The sequence below is a fragment of the Neopelma chrysocephalum genome, unplaced genomic scaffold (assembly GCF_003984885.1).
Source record: "Neopelma chrysocephalum unplaced genomic scaffold, ASM398488v2 Primary Assembly neopelma1_138, whole genome shotgun sequence".
NCBI classification, from domain to species: Eukaryota; Metazoa; Chordata; class Aves; order Passeriformes; family Pipridae; genus Neopelma; species Neopelma chrysocephalum.
Window position 1 is genome coordinate 5421049 of NW_020897800.1, and position 22534 is coordinate 5443582.

A 22534-nucleotide genomic window follows, 5' to 3' on the forward strand; every position below is an offset into this window, starting at 1 on the left:
ATGCAGAGAGGGTGGCCTTGTCCCCATGTCCTTGTGTTCCCATGTCCCCTTACCTGCTGTGACGCCCCATGTCCTGGCTCCCACGCTGGGGTTGTGGGCTCCCAGCTGCCCCGTGCCTCAGTTTCCCTCCACCACCAGCCATTTCTGCCCCCCCCGGGGTTGCCCCGGGAGGCCATGGCACATCCAGGCTCCAGGCCAGGTCTGTGCCAGGCAAAGTGCCACCACAAACAGCCGATGTCCCCACGGGGTGGCCACCAGCCCAGGCGTGCCACGAGAAACACCTCTTGTATTGACCGCGGCGCCGCGATACAGCCGGAGAGGCCCTTCCCGGGGGGTCCCTGTCCCACCGATGTCCCCCCCATCCTGTCCCACGTGGCGGGACCCCCCAAAACCCCCCCGAAACGGACTCTATAAGTATGGACACCGAACACGACGAGGGAAGGGAAGGAGCCGGGTGGGAGAGGGCAGCGGGAAGCGGAGGCGAGCGGCTGGGGGGGCGCGGTGGGGCCGGGGGCGTCCCCAGCCCCGCGGAGGGGGCGGCTCCGGCTCCCCGGGGCTCGGCGCGTCCTGGGCGGGGTTGTGCTTAGCATGTACCGGGGAGGGGGGAGATGCTGGGCCGGTCCCCCCGCCCCGCAGCCCCGCTCCGGGGGCTGGATCCGGCCTCTTCCCGCCGCCGCTGCCGGCGGGCACCACTGTCCAAGTGCCACGGCGCCCACGCGGAGGGTCCCGAGCGGCCCCCGGAGGGGCTCAAACGTGCGTCTGCATCCGCCTCTGCAGGGGCCGGCTGGGGTCTGAGTTTTGGGAAGAGGACTGGGAGTGGTGGGAGGAGGATGCGGAGGCCTTGCTGGCCTTGTCGAACTGCACGTAGCCGTCCTGCTTCCCGCTGCTGCTGATGCTGCTGTCGCACTGGGTGTCGAGGAAGGAGCTGCTGTCGCTCATGGAGCCGCGCTGGAACTCGCGCTCGCACAGCTCGATGGAGCTGCTGCCCATGCCCAGCACGAAGCGCTGGCTGTAGTCGTAGAGGCGGCTCTGCCCGCTCAGGGTGCTGTAGATGTTGGTGAAGGACATGCCCGTGGGCACCCGCTGCTTCCCGGCCGGGCGCAGGTCGGCGGGGCAGCCCGACAGCGAGATGGTGGGGGTGGAGTGGTGCTCCTTGAAGGTGTTCACGCTGTAGTAGCCGTTGGTGGGGTCCTGCAGAGTGGCAGAAAGCGGGGGCAGGTTGGTGGTGCCCGCTCTCCCTGGGTCCTGTGGCATTTGGGGCGCCCACCCAGGACGTGCAAGAATTATAGAATATCCTGAGCTGGGAGGGACCCACAGGGATCATTGAGTCCAACCCCTGGCCCCACACAGACACCCCAGCAATCCCCCCGTGTCCCTGAGGGCATTGTCCAAACCTCCTGGAGCTCTGGCAGCCTTGGGGCTGTGCCCACTGCCCTGGGGAGCCTGTTCAGTGCCCGACCACCGTCTGGGGGAAGAACCTTTGCCTGAGATCCAACCTGACCCTCCCCTGACTCAGTTCCAGCCATTCCCTCAGGTCCTATCACAGTGCTGTCCCTCTGCTGCCCCTCGGGAGGAAGCTGCAGACCCCGATGAGTCTCCCCTCAGTCTTGCCTCCTCCACACCCTCCACCATCCTCAGAGCCCCTCTTTGGAGGACACTCTCAACGACCAACCCCTCCTACCCGCAGCAGCAATGTCCTCCTGTGCCACCAACGTGTCCCACTCTGCTCAGCCCCCTCCAGATCGGGGCACAGGTGCCCCTTGCACTGCCCCCTCCTGCCACACACCTTTATGTTATCCCTCCCAAAGGGTGCTGGGGCCAGAAAACAGCGCCAGGGGTACCAAAGCATCCCTTCCCACACAGGGACAGCCCTCTGGGATGGGCCAGCACTGGGGACATGGCCCAAGGACAGAAAGCCTGGCAGCAGCAATGCCAGGCACGGGACGAGCTGGTCCTGCCCAGGGGTGGGCACGGGGAGCTGTGCCCGGCACCCCAGCGTGCAGCCCCTCTGCCAGGAATGACCCGGGGGGCTCTGAGCCCCATCTCTTCATGGGGCTGGGGACAGAGTGGGGCCATGTCCCCAGGGCCTGACTCACCTTCAGGTTTTGAAACTCCTTCTCCTCCTCTTTGAGCACCTCGAGCTGCTTCAGCACCGAATCCTGCTGGAACTCCCCCCGATCCATCTAGGAAAGGATGCAAGTGAGGGGTCAGCGTCCCCTGGCCCCCGGCTGTTCCCACCACCACCCACGCCACGTGGGCTGAGCCCCACACCCATCATCAGCCCCAGGGCACAGGGAAGTTGTCACCAGCCCGTTGTGCCCCGGGATGCCCCAGCGGGGCGGTGTCGGAGAGCAGCGGAGCCGAAAAAAAAAGCCTCGCTATTCCCTGGGTTACAGGTTGTTTTTCCCTCTGTTTTGGACAAAAAAGGCCCGGCTGATGCAGAAAGTGAATTTATTTACCGTGGTGAGGGTTGGAGCTGCACCACCTGCCCAAAGCAACACTGTCAAAATCTCCTTATTTTGCTGTTTCCCCCCCCCTTCTTTTCATCCTTCCCTCCTCAGCTGAACTTGGTCAGCTCGGTATTCATTTGAAGGCTGGCCGTGATCGGGGGGGAAAGGCGAGGTGCACATTAATTACACTACACTTTAATTACCCCTCCTTCGGCAGGAGCAGAATAATTATCAACCAATTTCTCAGTTGCCTTTTTTTAGCTTCTCCCGTATTTATCGGGCGCCTCCAGCCCGGCTTCTCTGGGATCAGAGCCCCAAAGCAGCCCTCAAATCCCCTTTTATTGCCCAAATTCTCTCCTCTTTAAGGTGGTAAGCGGCTGTGGAAATTCACCCCGCGGCACTTGCTGTTCATCTCCCGAAAGCCTTTGATGTGGCTGTTAAAGGCAATAAATTAAAGTACCTGAGTTTTCCTAGGGAAAAAAAACCTCTATCAGCCATTGATTTACCCGGATAAATACAAGTGTCGCCGAGGATTAAACCAGTGCAACTAAAATGGGATGTGGAGGGTTCTTTTGCTCTGCCAGCCCCAGCGACACCCTAAATCCCCTAAAGCATCGCAGCAAAGGCAGGGATTGGGGGTGTTAACCCAAGAAGGGTTTCACAAGTCCTGGCTCAGAAAGAAAAGGAAAAACCACTTCTCCTCCTTGGATTTGGCTGGTTTTTGGCGCGTGTGACCCGGGCGGGCAGGGCAAGACCCAGGGGTGGAGAGGGGAGAAGAGAGGTGAGAACCAAGGGGACAGTCCCGCTGTGACCAAACCTCCGCGGAATTAGCGTCGGGTTTGACGGGGTGTTTTAAGCCGTTTTACGTAGCTCTTGCAGGGATGGTGGCAGTGATCCAGGCACTGGGATGCCCCTCCAGTCCCGTGGGGACCCTGCCTGTGCCCGGGGCTGGCAGGATGCTCTGGGTCCGGCCGCATCCCATGGATTTGGGGGCTGCAGGGAGCCCCCATAAAGTGCCATCTCATCACTGAATCACCAACTCCCCCACTACAGCCGGTCATTAACGTGACCTTTGTTAAACCTGCGTGGCGGCTCAGCCCCGATGTGACCTTACGGCGTTAATTAGCAGGTGCTGAGATGCTCATTAGCGTCGCTTCCGCTTTGCCGCCGCTGGGTAAACACCGGGAGGGAAGGAAAATTGACTGAAGTTCACTTCGTCACCAATATTAATGGGCATTACGAAGGGAGAGCGGGAAATGCATGGAAAAACACCAGGAATGACCAAGTGCGCTGGCACGGGATGCTCCAGCATCATGCCCGGGCTATTTTTTCCCGTGCCGAGGCTTTCTCCAGCCGGTGACAGCACCAATGTGCTCCTCGGCGCTGCCCTGCACGTGGCTGGGGATGCACCCGCCTGTTAGAGCCGCGTGCCCGTCGTTCCGCTCCTGCCAGCGCCATTCCAATCCCGGGAATGTCGTGCCAGGACTTAATCCTGCTTGGCAGTGCCGGGCGCCAGCAGCCTTCACCATCCCCGGGCTAGTTGGGCATCGAGGGGTAAAGCCCAAACCTCGCTGGTCCCTCCTGGATCAGGGTGGATGAGGGATGCAACGAACCTCATCCCTGCATCCCTGACTGCTGATCCCTCCTGGATCAGGGGGCTGAGGGATGCATCTCACACCACCAGATGAAGCCACTTGCAGCTGGAATGGCGAATCCAACAGGATACTAAATTCTTGGCTCTCATTTAAGGGCACAACATGTTCTGTAAAATGCTGCTCTGGGTCCCTGAGCAGCCCCCAGACCTGGCAGGCTCGACGTGTCTCCCCGCCCCTCGCTCCAGGTGACAATATTTCCTTACAGTATTTCCTGCTAGTTGGGCAACTGGATGCCACTGGCAGCACTGGTGTGGGGCAGACCCTACCAGGGTGAGGGATGTTGGAGATGAGTCCCAAACAGTGGCTTCCTCTGCTCCCAGCAGGGAGGAGACAATAAATTAAAAAAAATTCTGGGAATTCTCAGCTGGACAAGGCTTTATCACCTTCAAACAGCAGCTCTGGCCTTGGTTGCCTGGTGATGTGAACTCCCACCATGGGTGTGTGCTGCCCATCCCAGCTGAAGCTGCACCACCTCATTCCACCTCTCCCCAAAATGTTGTTTTCGGATAGGCTGGTGCCACTGGAAGGGGTTGGCTGTGAGGAGGGATGTGCCCTGGACCTCCCAGGTGAGGCTGGATGTCATGGAGGTGCAGCCTGGCTCTGATCCAGACCTGGATCTGCCAGCTTGGAGGTTGCTGGTGCTTCCCAGGGCTGTGGTGGCACCGACCTCTGGGCATGTGGAGCATTTTTCAGGGAGAAAGGCAGAGAATGGGATGCTGTGTCTGCTGGGCTGGAGGTGGGATGAGCCTCACCCTGAATGGGAATTCTGCTTCGAGTTTTTCTCTTCCGCAGGGAACTGAGCTGAGTTCCTGGATGGAAAAAGTGTCTGGTGTTGATCACCTGTGATGGCTGTGAACAAACTGGGAACAGCCCTCAGAGCAGCGGGATGGGCTTCAGGAGACAGGAGTGAAAGGAGAGCAAGGAAAAGATCAACCTGTCACTGGATTGGTTATTTGCACTGTTCCACCCCAAATATGAACCCGAGGTGATGCCTCGCTCACCCTTCTGACTTTGAATGCTCCTGCTTGTCCGTCACTTGGGGATTGTCTCTGATTGCTCCAGGCAGTGGGGGTGGCTCCTTTGGGATCCCCAGCCTCATTTCATAGGTGGGGAAATGGAGGGAGAGGGTCCAATCACCCAGGAATGAACCCAGCCATGGTAACAGAGGGTGTGACACCACATCGGGGCTGAGGATGCTCCTCATCCCTCTCCTCCCAGCCCGGGCTCAGCCAGGCTGGCACAGTGCATCCCGGCAGGAGGGAGAATGCTGCTCTTGTGATTTGTTTTTCCCAGGATCAGACCCTTTATCGGGCTCTTTCGCCTCCAGCCACCAGAGCTGGCAGCCTTTTCCCTGCCTGTAGGCACTGCCTGGCAGAACAGGAGCGTGGGGAGCGGCGCTGAGGCGATGTGAACATATGCAAATCAGCCAGCGTGACGCGTATCCTAAGGTGTTAATGAATTTAGAGATGCATGAATAATTATTTGTGAAAAGCACGGCGAGCCGCTGAGGTCACAGATGGCTGGAGAACGACAAAGGCAGCAGCGTCTGGGGGAGGAAGGAGAGTCCCGCTGGCACTGCGGGGCCAGGAACGCTCCGGCAGAGAGGGACACGGTGGGAAACCGAGGAGCAAGGGCACAGGATCCCGAAATTCAGCAGGTCAGGCTGTGCTAGATCTGAGGGGCCGGGATGGGGGCAGGACGGGCAGTGCAGAGGCAGCAGCTGTTTGCCAGCGCGGCCGCTCCTCCTTAACATCCCATTAACGATCCCGAGCCCCGCATGGCAACGACATTCCCAGTGCCATTAAACTGCCAGGTGTGGTGAGGGTGAGAAGAACATCCCAAAGGACGCTGTCGAGGTTGAGCCTGGGATGGGCATCTCCCAGGAAGCTCAGAGAAGGCAAATGAGGAAGCAGAGGGGGACTAATGCTGGCACAGGGAGTGGGCAGAGCTGGAAAGTCCCGGGGTGAGGTGCTGGGCACTGCCCTCTGCCCCTGCCAGAGAGGCCTCATCGCTGCTCATCAGCAAGAGGAAGTTTTTTACTTGATCCATCATTTCATTGACAAACTTGGAGCCTTTTATCAGGGATCTGTTCAGCACCCGAAGGCTGAGTGTCCACACTGGCTGTTGGACACAGCGAGGAGCGGGATGAGGGAGGGCAGAGGTCCCTGGGACTCCAAAGAGATAAGAAACTGGGAAGTATTTCCTGGAAATGTCTTTGCAGAGGGTGGGGAGGCTCTGGTCCAGGCAGGGGAGGGGGCTTTGATGCCTTGTCCCTGCAGGTACGTTGTCCCAGCCAGTGCCAAACCCACCCAGGATGGGCGGCAGAGACCACGGATCATCTCTTGATCTTCAACTTCTGAACAGTGCTGATCCAAGGATGTTATTTCCAACTGCTGTACTTTCAGGAAAAATGCCTGGATTTGGCCAGGAGAGGGGGTGAATCGCCTTCTCCTGGTCCAGCAGCCAGGCTTGTGAGTCCCTGTCATGTTGTATCTGAAAACCCTCGGCTTTGCCACCCTGTTTGCTCTTAAACAGCCCCTTTGCACCGGGCTGTGACCAAATCACCTCTCACAGGTCTGGCTGACAAACCCAGGAGCTCTGTAACCTCTCCCTAGAAGGTATTTTTTTCCTGGTTCTCAAACAAAAGGTGCCATTTTTACTGCACTGTTTCCACCCTGCCAGAATCCTCATTGCAACAGACCTGGCACAGCTCCCACTGCTCCGCTCCCGGCCCCGCCAAGGGCACACGCTGATGTGGAATCACCCTCTGGATCTGGCAAATACCCCAGGAAAGTCCCCAGGATGTCTTCCAAGATCCTGTGCCTGGCCTCCCATGGCCATCCTCTTCCTCATTTGTTCACAATGATAAATATTCTGTGTGTGTCTCCTCTTCTGTGTGTGCTTCCAACCTGGTGGTTATGGCCTGGAGTGGCATTTGGGATAATCCCAGACCCCTCTAAGGGGTGCCAGAGCTGGGCTTGGTGCTGCTGATCACACAGATGATGTACAGAGTCCCATGGACAGGAGGCTTCTCATTCCCCTTCATCCCAGCAGGTTGCTCCAAACCCAATCCCAGCCTCCTCTGTCCTTCCAGCCTTGCAAATCCCTCCATGGATTTGCAGATTTCTCAGGACAAAGCCCTGCTGGGAATGAAGGGTCTTGCAGCGAAACCTCAGCGGTGCTGGGATGAGGTGCCAGATCTCCACCTCCTCCTGCCTCCTCCTTTAAGGCTCCCTGGCTGTGTAAGTGCTCTGGCAATTCTGGTAATTCCAGCAAGCAATTCCACCCACGTCACGACACTCAGCCTTGCCTTCCCACTGGGAATTCATGGAACAGCTTCTGCAGGCAGGACATACAAGTCCTGCCCAAAAAATTGAGGGTTAGATGAGGAAAAAACCACTGAGCAGGCTAGAAATCAGCCTCTGGCCTCTTCAATCTCTTCTTCCCTTCCTACCTGCTCTTTTCACTCTCATTTTACAGTCACTTGCCTTTCTTTGTTGTTCTTTTGGCCTCACACCTGTGGATCTGCTCCCAGATGTGTGCACACCTTGGATCTCCCTCAGAACTCCCTGGATCTGCTCCCAGCTCTGTGCACACCTTGGATCTCCCACAGAACTCTCTGGATCTGCTCCCAGCTCTGTGCACACCTTGGATCTTCCACAGAACTCTCTGGATCTGCTCCCAGATGTGTGTGCACACCTTGGATCTCCCTCAGAACTCTGGATCTGCTTCCAGATCCACACCCTGGTTCTGCCCACAGAACCCTCTGAGCAGCCTTGGTTAAACGAGCTCGTTATCACCTCGTGCTCACCCCTTGTGTGCCTCCCCTCCCTCTGCAGCTCTCGTCGCCTGAGGTGGCAAATTTGCTTTGCAATTAGCCCCGAGGGCAGCCGGGCCACTGCAATAAACCCCTCCCAGCCCTCCCTCCTCGTTTAGCCAGGTGTCACTCGAGGAGTTTTTATGGCAGGAGGATGTGGGTCTCCGGAGCAGGATGTTTGGGTGAGTATCTTTGCCTTGAGAGGGGATTACAGGACGAAGGACACGTGCCTGGGCTCGTTACCATCAAACGCCTGGAGCAATCGCTTCGGGAGGGGAAGGAAATCCTTACCATCAGCTGCTTGATGGTCGGGTGCTCCTCCGCCTCCCTGCCCGAGGCCGGCTCCTTGTGCACGATCTCCACGCGGATATCGTTCTTGGCAGAAACCACACCCTTGAGATCTGGGAAAAGAGGGAGATGGAGAAGGGGTTTAGCCCAAGGCAGTGGTGGAGCATCCGCAGGGAGCTGACTGAGGATGCCTGGCAGCACCAGGGAAAATAAACCTGGCTCAGCAAGTTCATGCAAGAACTAGGGGAGCAATATTACCCTGTCACCTCTGGGCAGCTCAGATTCCTATTGGAATTCCTTTGGGAGCTTGGCTGGTCTCTGCCATACTCACGGTGCTGTTAAGAGGGGCTGGGCTGCAGCAGAACTGCTCACACAGGTGGTGGAATCATTATCCAGCCTGCTGATTCCTAGGAAATACTGCTCCTGAGGGCAGGACCAGCTCTGCCTGGGTGCTGGGAACCCCTGAGGAAAGCCTTCCCCAGTTTGGGGTGCAGACACGTATGGAAAAGGCCAAGAAACGAGCACAGACATGGCCGGGGATGATTTTGTCATCTCCAAGCAGCCTGTTTTCCCGCAGAACAGAGAGAAACATTCCTGGAGAGACTCCCTGCCTTCCCTGAAGGTGTCAGGCGTGCTTCGAACAAGCCGTTTTAGCAGAATTAAAACAGGGCTGCGGAGCAGCGGGAGCAGAGGCGGCAAAGCCGAGATGAAAAGCAGACACGGATGCAAATCTGAGCAGTGAGACCTCAACGGCTTTGAAGCCGGGCTCCAGCCTCGGATCTGGCTCTCACTTCCCAGGATGGCTGTGCCAGCCCTCCCGGACCCCAAAACTGCCTTGAACCGCTGGTTTGTCAGATCTGCCTCCAGCTGACGGAACCAGCAGGGCTCTGCCAGGCCAGGATTGCAGGGATCAGTCCAGCAAAGGGGGGTTTTATCTCTAAACCAAACTGGATGATGCAACCGAGACCAGCTTGGAGCTCCAGCCTTTAATTCATCTCTCTCAGCATCCCCTGCCCTCGATATCTGCAGCCCCATGACCTCTCCGAGTCTCAGGGCACAAGGCAAAACCTTTTGCTGGGAAGTTACTACAGCTTTTCCTTTTATTTTTTTTTTCCTGCTGGGACCACGTTCCTGGTGCCAGAGCCTTTGTCTTTAATCACAAGGAGAAGCTAATCACTGTCTTGCACCTCCTCTCCCAGGAGTGCTCCCCCTTAAATAACTCTGGGCCGTTAAATCACCGAAGATACAACACCAGATGTGCAGTAAAGTCATCTTTTTCTTTTCCAGAGCCTCCAGGCTCCGTGTGTCTGCACCTGATCCTTTTTTTTTTTCCTTTTTTTCCTGCATTTCTCCAAAACAAGGCCAGGAATTGCCTCCTCCAGTGCCATTAGTTGTGGTCAGTGGCTGGGTCGGGAGATTCCTTCCCCTGAGTTACTGCTGGGTCACCGTGTCCCCTCCACACAACTATTCCCACAGCCTGCACCAGGCTGTTGTTGTAAATGATGCCACAATGCTCCAGTGTTTGTTTTGGGAGAGGAATCTGCAGTCACCCTGGCAGGAAATGAGTCCTTCTCCTAATACCCAACTGCTCTGTTGGTCCCATCATTCCTGAGCTTCCCAGGGAAGGTGCCCAGACCCAGCAGCTCGTGGCATATCAAGACCCAAAATCCCTTTCTAAGCAGGACAGAACTGGAAACACAGCAGAGGAAAGGGACTTCAAACCCTGCCACCATCTCCTCAGTACCCTCTTCCCAGCATGTATCCTCCCTGCCCTGGTCAGGAAAATGCCTCTTCTTCCCAGTTTATCACTGGGATTAATCAGACAAGGTGTTTGGGTGCGATGGGGTTGTCCTCTCCTGGCTTTTCCCCACGAAGACCAGCCCATCCCTGAACGCCTCCAGCTTGTGAGGGACTAAATCCTGGCATTTTCACCGTGTCTGGGATCTGTTACTGTGACATTCCCGTGCAATTGTGTGTCCTGTAAAGAGCTCTGCACCATCTGGTTCCATCAGAGGAGAGGGAGCTGATGAACCACGGGCTGTCCCTGCTCCAGAGGGTGTGGTGTGGGGAAAGCACAGCCCGTGGACACAGGAACATGGCTTGGCCCCACTTCCTTCAGGTGCTGGAATCGTCCACTGCTGCCAGATGATCTCCACAACATCAAACTGGCCTGGCCTTGGGTCCTGTCCATCAGCAATCCTTCCCCAAAAAGCAAGATTAACGAATTCCCCCATTTAACTTGTTAATTCTTGCTAATGGAGGCTGTGAGAGTTCAAAAAAAGGGGATAAAACAGGGAGAGGCATCATTATTGCTCTGGAAATTAAACACATTTCTGCTGTGGGAGTCTGTGTGTCCGAAGCAGATCTGGGAGCAGCCTTGTGTCTCTGGTTGCTTTGCAAACCATCAAGGGGGGGAAATAAAAGGAGAAATAAAACAACTGGGTTTTCTGGCACACACAGGGAGAGTTTGGCATCCTGGCATCTGCACCATGTGCCTCGGGAGCTCAGAATCCTACAGAGAATTCCTCCTCTCCCCAGAGGTTTGGGATGCTCCAGACAATCACACTCTTCTCCCTCCTGGTTTGGTGCCTTTTCATGGAGTAAACAATTCTTTAATTTCCTGGTGTCCTTTTAATGAGGCCACTCAATGCCACACTGTTTCCCTCTCCTTCTCTACCTACGTCCCTAATGTCACTTTAACTTGTATTCCCACTGCAGCCAGACTCCAAAACCTACATATCCCATGGAAATCCCTCCACTGGCTGTCATTCCCGCCAGGAATATGCATGTTATGTCAGGAAAATTGGAATTAAAAGAGAAGCAGAACCGTGGAGGGTTTTTAAGCACCGGTGTGGCACAGTCAGGATGCTTCTCCCTCTTGGACATCAGGATTACTCCAGGGGAGGGATTAAGAGGTTTCCTGCATGCCTCCTAAGCTGCCTGTGCTGCTAACAGGGATCAGCATGTTTTTCCACAAACACTTCCCTTTTCCCATGGGAAAAGGGAGTGTTTGCTGTTCACAGCAAACATTTGGAAGACCAAACATGAGCAGCAGCTCGTGCTGGTGCCGCGTCAGTAAATTCAGGCTCTGGCTTCTTGTGGTAGTTTGGCCTGGGCCTTCCTTGGTGACCAGCTTGTAACCAAGGAAGTGCCCAGATTTACCCGGTATTCCCTACGATTTTTACGTAAGCTGGGGTAGAAGAAGAAGGGAGGAAAGGCCTTCGCTCTCTTTCCTTCCAGCGGTTTTGGAGGTGCAGATCTCCCTGTGTTGAGTCTGTCGGCTTGGGGAGTGAGGCCTGGTAAGGCCTTGTCGACCTTGGGAGGCGGAGGCTGCCGGCAGTCGCTCCAGCGTGACTCTCCATTGTCCCAAGGAGAGTAGTAAGATATTCTTTGCTAATTCTTTTAGTTGATAGACCTTGGGCTACTGATCGGGATAATATATATATATATATATTATTTTGGTTTTTGTTCTTCCCTTCCCCTTTCCCTTTTCCCTGTGAAATTATATATATATTTCAACTGTATATAACTGTAAATATAAGTGTAAATATATTTATATACATTACTTTGTCTCTCTCTCATTTTCAGTTCTTTTGGGTTTTTTCCCCTCTTCTCCCTTGGTTTGGGGTATGGGGGGACTCCTCGTGGTAAGGTTTGGAGACTTGGCAGGGAGCCAGCTCCAAACCATAACACTTCTCCCTGACCCACTCGATTCACCCCCTCCCCAAAGTTTTCCCCCAACCCCTTCCCAAGGAGGGGGGCACACTTACTCCTCTGGGAGCGGGCGCAGCAGAAGGCGACGATGGTGGCCATCAGCACCAGGAACGCCACGCCGGCCCCCACGGCCACGCCGATGATCACTGCCATGGGCACCGACTCTGCAAGAGGAAGGAGAGGGAGCATGAAGCGGGATGAAGGTCCCAGAGGTGGCTTTTCCCCCCCGGGACCCACCCCTGGCTGCTGGCAAGCGGCTCGGTGAGGAGCCCGGGGAGGGTTTTGGGGCCTCCTTCCCCTCTCCCCCGTCCCCGCTGCCCCTGGGACACTGCGGTTTGTGCAGCCCTGAGCTCTCTGTGCCTCAGCTTCCCCTGGGAGGGAGAGGAGGGGGCAGCCAGAGGAGCAGGTTAACAACTGCTCTCCTTAGTGCCCTGCAGGTTAACAAATGAGCATCTCGAAAGGATGAAGTGCAGAAGAAGATAATATATTAATATTATTAAGAAAGAGAAATGGCATCCGAGCAGGCTGACGGATGAGTTAACCCCAGAGCCATCATTCACAGCCCCTGCCAGTTCTATATCCCAGTTTCCTGCCTTCTCCCATGGCTTGTCAACTCTGTCATCCTTCCCAAACTCCTGAGGGTGCCACAAAGACTGGGACAGGAGGGATGGCCCATGCGGGGCTGAGGCTGTGGGGTGGGATGTGCAGGTGGGGTCCGTGGGAGGCAGAGCTGGGGTTACATCCTTCTGCCTACAAAAACTCTGGAGCTGGGTTCCCAGCAGGGATTTCAGACTGTGGCTCAGCCAGCAAAGCTGATTTATCCACTCAGATCCCGGCAGCAGCTTGGGAGGTGAGGGGAAGGGGGGTGGAGTATGAAATCATGTTTATGGGGAGGGGGTCAGAGTTGGAGCCCCTGAGCCTTGTTATCTCCCTGCTCAGTCCCTCCGCTCCCTCCAAGCACAGTTCCCAAAGGGAGGGGCAGACTGAGGAGGAGCAGATTGCTGGCCACATGCTCCCCCAGGAGCCCTGGTCTGGGGCAGGGGATGAGGAAGGCACAAAGGCAGCACATCCCACAGCATCTGCTCCAAGATCCACCCAGCCCTGCTCTGGGGCCAATGGAGGCTGGCCAGCACTCTCCCACGATGCTGAAACAAGCTGATGCCTGTAAATAGCCCTGGAAACTTGCACTTCTCCCTCTCTTTTGTCCCATAATGGCATTTTCTGGGACTTCCATGGCAGCGTTTAAAACACGGCTGTGTAACATCATCCCCCTCTCGGGGTCTGGGAAGCTGGGGCACAGAAAGTGTTGGTTTGCAGAGTGGGTCAGTGGAAGAGGGGAGCTCTGCTGACCTCTGTGAATCCCCAGTCCTGCCCCAGTCACTGCCCTGCAGTTTCCCTACGCTCCTTCCTGCCCTGCCTGCCCTGCCAGAAAGCTGCCGGGCCGGGAGGAGGATGCCGGGCCCTCAGGTGTGGTAATGGCTGGGGACAATTCACATTCACGGTCAGCTCATGATTTCCATACCTGCTTGAATACCAGCTCCTGATTTCATTTCCGTACCTGTTTGAAAATAAAGCAAGTGTCCACAGCCTGGCACAGCCCAAGCGCCCACCGCAGCCTCCTGAGCGCTCAGCCCCCTGCTCCGCTCCGTGCTCCGGCCGCAGGGCTGTCCCCGTGAAGGGGATGGCCTCTGCCACCCTCAGTGTCCCCCTGCCCCGGGGCAGGGCTGTCCCCTTGCCTGGCCTAGCAGGGATGGTGGGATCTCAGCTCCGAGCCTGCCCGGCCACCCTCCGCTGGGACTGAGCGCTCCCGCGGACTGGCAGGAGACCTGGAACAACCACTGGCTCTGTTTGCGTTGGAAGGAGCCCAAGGCTAATTTTAAGGGGTTCATTTAGCTCTGATTTAATCTGGACGCCAGCCTTGCCTATAAATCATGGCTTAATGAGAACAATCCACCTGCCTGCCCTGGCATTTAATAAAATAGAGGAGAACTGGAGTCCCTCCAGGAGCGAAGCATTCCTCACACAAGCCATCTCCTTCCCTTGCTATGGAGAGCCCTGGGAGTGGAAATCCCCTGGGCACCCCCTGGGAATTGCTTCGAGGCTGGGTGGGTAAGCCCAGCCCTGTAAAACGTGCTGGCATTGGTGGCTGGTGGCTGGGATGGAGAGTTCCACCAGCCCAAATGCCTTCCTCCCACTCACTGCCATCACCCTGGAGCAGTGGGGTCTGCTGGGAGCAGCCACTCCTGTCCCTCCAAGGCTATAAATGATCCTCCAGCCCAGGGCAGTGGCATCACCTCATGCTGTGGGACAGGGAACAAGTGGTGCAGGATCATCTTGTGCCCTCCATCTTCAGCAGGACAGTAAAATCAGGAATACCTTACCAAGCAGAGGCAGAGCCCCCCTCCTGGCCCTCTGCCAGGACCAGGTACCCTAAGGATGCGATCCTACAGCTACCATGGCTGGAGCATCGTCACCATCCTTCCTAATTTCCTAATTTATTAAGTTCCTCTTTGGCATCCCAAGAGCTTTCCCGGGCACCTCCTGCCTGTCACAGCATCTCCCCGCTCTCACAGCCCAGCTGGGCACTAATTCCCTCTGCCCCCCAGCCCCCAGCAGCCCCCCAGCAGTGCCCACCTTGCTCCTTGAGCCGGATGATCTCGGTGTCGGAGCCGAAGCTGTTCCAGGCCGTGCAGTTGTAGATGGTTTGGAAGTCAGCCCGGACGATGTTGCTGATGGTCAGGGTGGAGATGACCCCCTCGTCCGTGCTGACCGTCTCCACCGTGTAGCGCCCGGAGGTCCCGGATTCCAGGACGTTCTCCTTCCAGGACCAAGCCTGCCAAGCGAGAGAGGGGTGAGCCCGGGGCACCCTGGGCTGTGCCAGGCACCCGCCGTGCCCCGGGGGGATACTCACAATCCGGTCTGGTGGGGGAGTGCTGCGGATGAAGCACTTGATCTGCCCCTTCTGGCCGTGCAGGGCGTGCTGGGTCTGGGTGCTGGAGATGATGGGGGGCCCTGTGGAGAGAGGAGAGGGCTGCTGGCACCCCGTGGGGACTGCTGGGGATGGGGGGTGTTAGTGGAGCTACAGAGGGACGTTGGGGTCCATCTCTGAGGGGCAGGGGTGGAGCAACAGCTCCATCACCTCCCGTGATGGAGAAGGACATTGAGCGGGGGCTTCGGGCTCTTCTGGGTTTCTGCAAAGCTCCCACAGATCCCTGGGATCCTCCATCTCTGCTCCCCCATCCCTGGTGTAAATTGCTCTGTCCCCTTCTCCTCGGTGAACCTGGCCCCTGAGAAGGGCTGTTTGCTCCAGAAGCAAAGCAGGATCCCATCCCACCTGGTTCCTCTTCTGTGCTCTCCCAGATTCCATAGGCAACCATCCCCAGGGGTTTCAGGAGGTGGTAGGAGGGCAGAGGAGGCACAGCTGGTACCTTCAGGGCACCCTCAGTGACCTGCACTCAGCCTGCCCAATGTGGTGGAGAGGTTTCTGCTGGAAAAACCTTGTCCCCCATTCGGATTTCTGAGCAATACGAGGCCAAACACCACCTGAGCCAGCTTGGGATAGGAAATGTCCTTGTCCTGCTTCGGTGACATCCTGGGATTAGGGGAAAAGGGATGGGATTAGGGGATCATGGCTTGGTGGGATCGGTGTGTCCCTCACTCTCCAACAGCCCTGCAGGGGAGACCCCAAGGGAGCAACACAAGAGCTGGGATCCTAATTGCTGTTTGATAACCTCCTTAATTAAAGCGGATTTGCATTTCCATGAGTGGCTTGCTGCTGGCAGAAGAGAAAGCAGCACCAAGCTGGGCTGCAGGGCAGGGAGAGGGGACAGGCAGGGGTTGGCAGATCTGCCCCTGCCCCAGCTCAGGAATTTTGGGTGTTCATTCCGGGTTGTCACTCCTGGTTTGGAGTCTGTCTCTGGGTTTCTCAGAAAATACAGCCTTGTGGATTTTTCCCCATTCTTTCCCCACAGTCTTTTCCCATTTTCCCAACCTGCAACCGACGTGTTCCTTTAAGAAAAGTCTCAGGGGTTTGGGGTAAAGTGGGGACAAATATTCACCTGTGTATTCCTGACTGATTCTCATACCAATCACCCATTTATGAATTTCCAGAATGCACAAAAATGTACCAAAACACTAAATCCTTCCCTCTGGTGCATTCACATGTTGGAATTATCCCAGTAACCCCTTCCTGCAGCAAACTTGCACACTGCCCCCCCACTTCCTACTGAGACACAGCCCTGTCCCTCCTTCCCTACGCTGTTCCAAGGGGAGATGGATGGAAAATGAGCTCAGTGAAGCACAATTCACTGACCAGGGACCACGGTTCTGGCAGCTCAGGAAATTACTGCTGGAAGGGAGCTGCTGTCAACATCAGGAATAGCAGGAGCTGGGCATGAAGGTCAGGACTTGTTTTGATGGAATGGGCACAGCTGCACGTCAGGGGAAACTTTCGTGCCCCTTTTGATCGAAGAAGACAAAAAACCCCCACCACACTTTTGTTATGTTTTTCTGCCTAAATGCTCAAGATGTTGATCAAGGCATGATCCCAAGGTGTGAATTCTCCTTTATCCATCGCTGACAGCCCAGCTTTCCCAAGGGTCTCAGTGGGGGTGGGTTGAATCCTTGCTTTGCCCCTGGTCATCAGGCATCAGATCCTGCGGTCAGTGATGCTCTTGCTCACGTGATGGTCCCAAAGCCATTAAAGACCTTGCCTCTGTAGGCGAGAGCAGTGATGGGATCTGAAGGCCAGGCCTAACTAATAATAATCAAAAGAACCATCTCCTTTCCATTTCAATGGTTGTGTGTTACTTCTGAATTCTGGAAGTGCTCCAAGACTGGGTGACGCTAGAGAAAAATGGCTTAATAATCATTAAAAGGATCATTTTCCCCAAGGCGAGTGGATTTTAAATGGCACAAATGCCAATGGCTTCGGGTTTTATTATTGCTTCAGGAGTTCAGAGTCGAAGGCTTATCATCATGATAATAGTGGATGACTAAAGACCATTTGTGAGATGAACATGCCCGGAAATAATAGCACGAAGTCGCAGCCTCTTTGCATTCGCGGCCGGCATTTGATTCTCCACCAGGCTCTGGCTCCTTATGAAAGCTGCCAGTCTCCAGCCTGGCATTCAGCACAGAGTGTGAGACAGCCCACAGGCAGGGAAAAGGCTCTAAGCAATGTTGCTATGGATATAAATGATGGAGCTATTGGGGGAGGATATTTTTAGCACGTCGGTCCCAATTTATTTGCGCGGTCCTGGCGCCTCGCACAAAAGAGGAGGCTGGAGCAGGAGCCTTCAGGAATGAAAGGATGGCCTTAGCTCCAGTCTGCTTGAGTCCATCTGAACCTGTCCTTCCAAGCACAGAATGGTTTGGCAGAAGGGTTTGGTTTAACTCATGGTTTCCTGCAGAAGCCCTGGGCTGGCTGGTGCTGTCCAATATTGCAAAGCACCATCATAGAATGGTTTGTGTTGGAAGGGACCTTAAAGCCCATCTCATTCCACCCCCCTGCCACAGACAGGGACATCTTCCACTAGACCAGATTGCTCCAAACTCGCCTAACCTGGCCTTGGACACTTCCAGGGATGGGGCAGCCACAGCCTCTCTGGGCAACCTGTGCCAGGGCCTCAGCACCCTCACAGCCAACAATTCCTTCCCAATATCCCATCTATCCCTGCCCTCTGCCAGTGGGAAGCCATTCCCTGTGTCCTGTCCCTCCATCCCTTGTCCCCAGTCCCTCTCCAGCTCTCTTGGAGCCCCTTTAGGCACTGGAAGGGGCTCTCAGGTCTCCCTGGAGCCTTCCCTTCTCCAGGTGAACCTCCCCAGCTCTCCCAGCCTGTCTCCAGAGCAGAGGGGCTCCAGCCCTTGGAGCTTCCTCGTGACCTCCTCTGGACTCACTCCAGCAACTGCACATCCCATGTCCTGGTGTCAGGACATGCTCCTGACCAAGCAGGGTGCCAGGTCAGCCCTGCCCTGCTCCCAGCCCTTGGGCATGCTCAGCTTCCCTGTTGGGGTGAATCCCAGGCAAATTACATCCTGGATTAGCCACCTGGAATTGTCCAGCCCTTCTGACAAACCTTTTCTTGCAGAGCAAGGTGGGCAGGGTTGGTGTCCCTGCCCACAGCCTGGACAGACAGACGGTACCTCTGGGGATCTGTCTGTGAAGGGGATCCTGGGGGGCTTCTCCTGCCAGGGTGGGAGCTGTGACCAGGCTGGGTGCAGTCAGGAGCATCGAGAGGCTTTGCTGTAAATCCAGCTGCTGCTGATTTATGATGGCACCACGTTCCTCCCTTCCCTCGTGCCTCTGCTGCTCCAGCCCTGCCAAATGCTGCCGCTTTGCATAATCCTCCTTCCCACTCACCAGACTCTGAATCCTATCAGCCTCCTGCAGGCTGGTGGCCTTGGCTCTGCCATGGGGATGGGCTGCTCTCTACCCACAGACCTGCGTGGGGAGGGCAGGAGGATGTTCTCCCACCTCAGCGTCGTTGTGCCACGATTTCAGATAATGTTGGGAGCGGATGGGCTGGTGCAGGTGGGACTGCAGGCTCAGACTGGGTCAGATGATCCCTCAGTCAGGGTCCCTGTGCTCTGGGGGAAGGATCAGCCCCCCAAAGCCCGTGTGCCCTGCTCAGGGTCTGTGCAGCCAGCCCAGAACAGACACTTCTAAATGCCTAATTTTCCTGTGACGAATCCCAGCCCACGGAGAGAGGCACCAAGACAATTGTATCACCCTCTGGATTTAAAAGCACTTCAAAATATGAGGCATTCAACTTCCCTCTTGAATTACAGCAGAACAGGCTTCCAGCAGAATTCATTAGCTGGATTAGACACACCGAGCTGTGCTCCAGAGCTGGAACGCTGCTCCAGCTGCAGGACAGGCTGCCAAGCCCTGATGTCTGGTGATGTCACACTTGGGAACGCTGCTCTGGGGCTTGATTCTCCTCACTTGGGGGGCCAGGACACCATCCTGGCCTGGAGGTGTGGGCTTCTCCCTTGGTCCATTGCCGACGATGGGATGTCCCAGCGCTGTCACCTTTGGGGTGCACCAAAGCAGCACATCCCGTGGGATGGGATGCTGCAGGCAGTCGGTTCCTGGGAGCTGAGCAGTGAACCCCACTCCTGGATTTCATTTGCTCCCCCTCAGCTCTGCCAGGTGGGAGCTGCAAAGCTCTGGGGAGCAGCTTTTCTGTGCCGAACGCTCCGAATTCCCAGAGCCTGCAGAACCCTCTGCTCTGCATTCAAGGCATCCCTGTGCCTGGTAGGTGTCAGGGAAGGAGCAGGTTCTTTGTTTGTGCTAATTTGTTGCTTTGTTTTCCATGAGCTCATTTAATTGTAATTAAAGCCCAGCAGCCGCCGGGGAAGGAGGATTCAGGCGCCGAGGAGCTGAGTCGGAGACAGGGAGTGGTTGGTTTCCAGTCCCCTGCTGTGTTGCCCTTGGCTTCCCTTTGTAGGATTATAGAATCCTGGAATGGTTTGGGTGGGAAGTGACCTTTAAAAGTCATCCAGTCCAACCCCCCTGCTGTGAGCAGGGACATCTTCAAGTAGATCAGGTTGCTCAGAGCCTTGTCCAGCCTATCCTTGAATGTTTCCAGGTTGAGGCATCCACCCATCTGTATTACCTGTGTTTAAAATTAATGCTTGTTGGTGCCTGGGCTGCCTCCTGCTTGTTTCCTTCTCTTGTGACAGTGAGTGGGGACTGAAACCTGCTGGTTTCTCATGCAGGTGAGAGACAAAGCAACATTCAGCCTCTGTTTACACCATTTGCAACCCACCCGGCTCTTTCCCTGTCTATTGAGGCTGAAATCTTTTAGCAGCAGCTGCAGGGTCCTGGCCGGGGCATCATTAAGCTCCAGAGCTCTGGGTGTGGGTCTGGGGCACATCCTGACACCGTGGTGGGTGAGTCCCAAGCAGCCGTGGATGTATCCTCACAAGTATCCTCCCGGGAATCCTCCCAGATATCCTCCCAGGGAGGCTCACAGGTATTCTCACAGGGATCCTCACAGAGATCCTCACAGGAATCCTCACAGGAATCCTCACGGGAATCCTCATGGGAATCCTCACGTGGGTTGGACAGTTATTAGGCTGCTGTTCTCAGCTCCAGGCTCAATTCCCAGCTCTCCAGCTGTACAACAGAGACAACAGTGCTCTCCGACCTTGCAAGGGTTTTGCAAGATTAATCTATTAAAGATTTAAAGATGCCAGCTCCCAGCTACTCAATAAACCCCTGTTGGTAATAAGGAACCACGTGGGGCTGAGCTAACCTTGGGGTTTTTTTTTGCTTTAACTCGTGAATCTCCAGGAGAATAAATACAAAATCCACTCTGCTCCCATTGTCCTCCCTCCCTGGTTTAACTGGGGGTGGGATTTCCCCCAAAACGACATCTCTGAGGGGGTATTTTGGCAGCAGGAGGGCAGGAGGAGGGCACTGGTGATAGGGAGCAGGAGGTACCGTTGACGGTGAGCGTCACCTCCCGCTCGCCCGCGCCCACGCGCGGCACCACGGCCCGGCACACGTATTTCCCGGCATCTTCCTGGCGCACTGACTTCAGGGTCAGCTTGTTCTCATTGCTCAGGACCTGGAAGAGAGGAGGAGGCTGCTTTCAGGGGGGAGATGAGAAGTTACAAGAGACCTGAGTTATGAGAAACGTGTGTTGCCAGCTCCAGAGCCCAAAGTCCGACACGGCATGGAAATATCACTGACTGCCCTTGACCAAGGAATAAAGAAGCACCACAGGGTTTTTTTGTTTTTGGAATTATAATTCCTGTTCCTATTCATCTGAGTTTTTACAAACTCCAGTTTTGCGAGAAGTTCTCAAACTACAAGAGAAAAATATTGGTGGCTGCAGTGACAGAAAATCCTTGGGGAGAATCACACTTGTGTCTCCACATTCGCAGGTGCAGGGGAGGCTGCTGGGATTGGCTCGGGGATTTCAAGCCCAGAAGTGGTGGGAGAGGTGGCAGACGCCTGGGAATTGTGTCTGGACAGCCAGGGAAATCTCAGCTGCCTTTGGCAAGCCCCCCTATAGACTGGCTGCAATGTGTCTGCTCTCCCCCTGCCCCCACTGTGCAATGAGCAGCTTTATTAAACCTGGAAAGTCGCAGCGGCCCAGGGACCTGGCTGAGGGTCTCAGCAGGATCCTGGCACTGCTGGTATTTAAAAAACCATGGCAGGTCTAAAACAAGGAGTGGAATGCCTGGGAGAAGACTCCCACAGTTGCCCTTGGCTCTCTCCCCAGGGCTCTGCAGGCCACAGCCCATCACCTCTCCTGCCTTCAGTGCCCACCGGCTGGGTGAGCCCCTGGCTCTGCTGGTTGCTGCTCCCACAGCTGATGCCTCCAGGAATTAGTGCTGATGTGGTGGTTGGACAGGGATCTTGATCTCCCTGGAGCAAGAAGATGGGGGGTCTCAGTCCTAACCTGGCACGAGGCAGAGGCACAGAGTGTCAGATCCCTTTAAAACCCTCTGTTTTAGCATAGATTCCAGAGTTATCCCTACAAACGCCTGCGTATTCTGGGCCTCACCCTCTCTTTGGTCTCTGATTTGCCTCCTTCTGGGAAAAGAGGAAGAAAGAAGGCAATCTTGTGAGACATCAACCTGGATCTGGAAGCAGAGGGGCTGGGAAACAAACAGCCCTGATCCCACATCCCACAGGGATGGTTGGGTGCTGATGGCTTTGCAAAGCAGCATCCTCTGCCAGCATCCCTCTGGGAAGATGAAGGCAGCTCTGCTGACCAGTATAAGCATCTTCACTGGGTTAAACAAGCTGAAGGGTCTATCCTGAGCCCTGAGATGAGAGAATCATGGAATGGTTTGTATTGGAATGGCTCATCTCATTCCAACCCCTGCCATGGACAGAGATACCTTCCACTAGCCCAGGTTGCTCCAAGCCCCGTCCAACCTGGCCTTGGACACTTCCAGGGCTGGGGCAGCCACAGCTTCTCTGGGCAACCTGTGCCAGGGCCTCACCACCCTCACAGCCAGGAATTCCTTCCCAATATCCCATCTAGCCCTGCCCTCTGGCAGTGGGCTGTCCCTGTGTCCTATCCCTCCATCCCTTGCCCAAAGTCCCTCTCCTGCTTCCTTGGAGCCCCTTTAGGCACTGGAAGGAGCTCTGAGGTCTCCCAGGAGCCTTCTGTCTTGGGACTCCTTGGCATTAGGAGGAGCCAGCATTCATCCAGCCAGGAGCTCCCAGAGCACGTGTTCTGCCCCATGGGAAGCATCCCCCAGCACCCCCTGCCCCGAGCATGGCCCCCCCTCCCTGCAGCAGTTCTTACCACGCCTGAGCCTCGCTTCATCCAGACGATGGTGAGGGAGGGGTTCCCAGTCCAGGCACAGTTGAAGACGGCGTCCGAGCCCAGGTCGACCAGGAGGGACTGTGGTTCTGTCGCCATCCTGGGCCCAACTGCACAGAGGAGCCCGGGGTTACTGCCAGTGCTGGGCTGTGCCAGACAGAACCCTCACCCCAGAGAGCTCAGGGGGTGCTGCTGCAGCCTCAGAGGGACCAGCTCCCCTGGGACCACCCCGTGAGCTCATAGGGAAATCGGGGGTCCCACCACTGGAGCATTTACAAGGTCTGAGCAGCAGGAGAGCCCAGCAAGTCCTGGTCACCC

The 22534-nt window shown here is 56.0% G+C and overlaps 1 protein-coding gene across 4 annotated transcripts in view; it reads right to left on the bottom strand.

Annotated features, from left to right (window-relative positions):
* Nucleotides 1-266: 266 nt before the first annotated feature.
* KIRREL3 (kirre like nephrin family adhesion molecule 3) overlaps nucleotides 267-22534 on the bottom strand; it is a 359658-nt gene continuing 337390 nt past the window's right edge. For 3 of the 4 annotated variants that reach the window (XM_027699387.1, XM_027699385.1, XM_027699388.1), the window contains 9 exons: nucleotides 22199-22326; nucleotides 20374-20500; nucleotides 14836-14936; nucleotides 14559-14757; nucleotides 13447-13482; nucleotides 11981-12088; nucleotides 8214-8323; nucleotides 2097-2183; nucleotides 267-1191 (listed from right to left, as the gene is read on the bottom strand). In XM_027699387.1, coding sequence (XP_027555188.1) covers nucleotides 748-1191; nucleotides 2097-2183; nucleotides 8214-8323; nucleotides 11981-12088; nucleotides 13447-13482; nucleotides 14559-14757; nucleotides 14836-14936; nucleotides 20374-20500; nucleotides 22199-22326 — 1340 coding nt within the window. In that variant the 3' untranslated portion in view covers nucleotides 267-747. The remainder of the gene's footprint in view (nucleotides 1192-2096; nucleotides 2184-8213; nucleotides 8324-11980; nucleotides 12089-13446; nucleotides 13483-14558; nucleotides 14758-14835; nucleotides 14937-20373; nucleotides 20501-22198; nucleotides 22327-22534) is intronic. The other variant, XM_027699386.1, reaches the window with a different exon arrangement.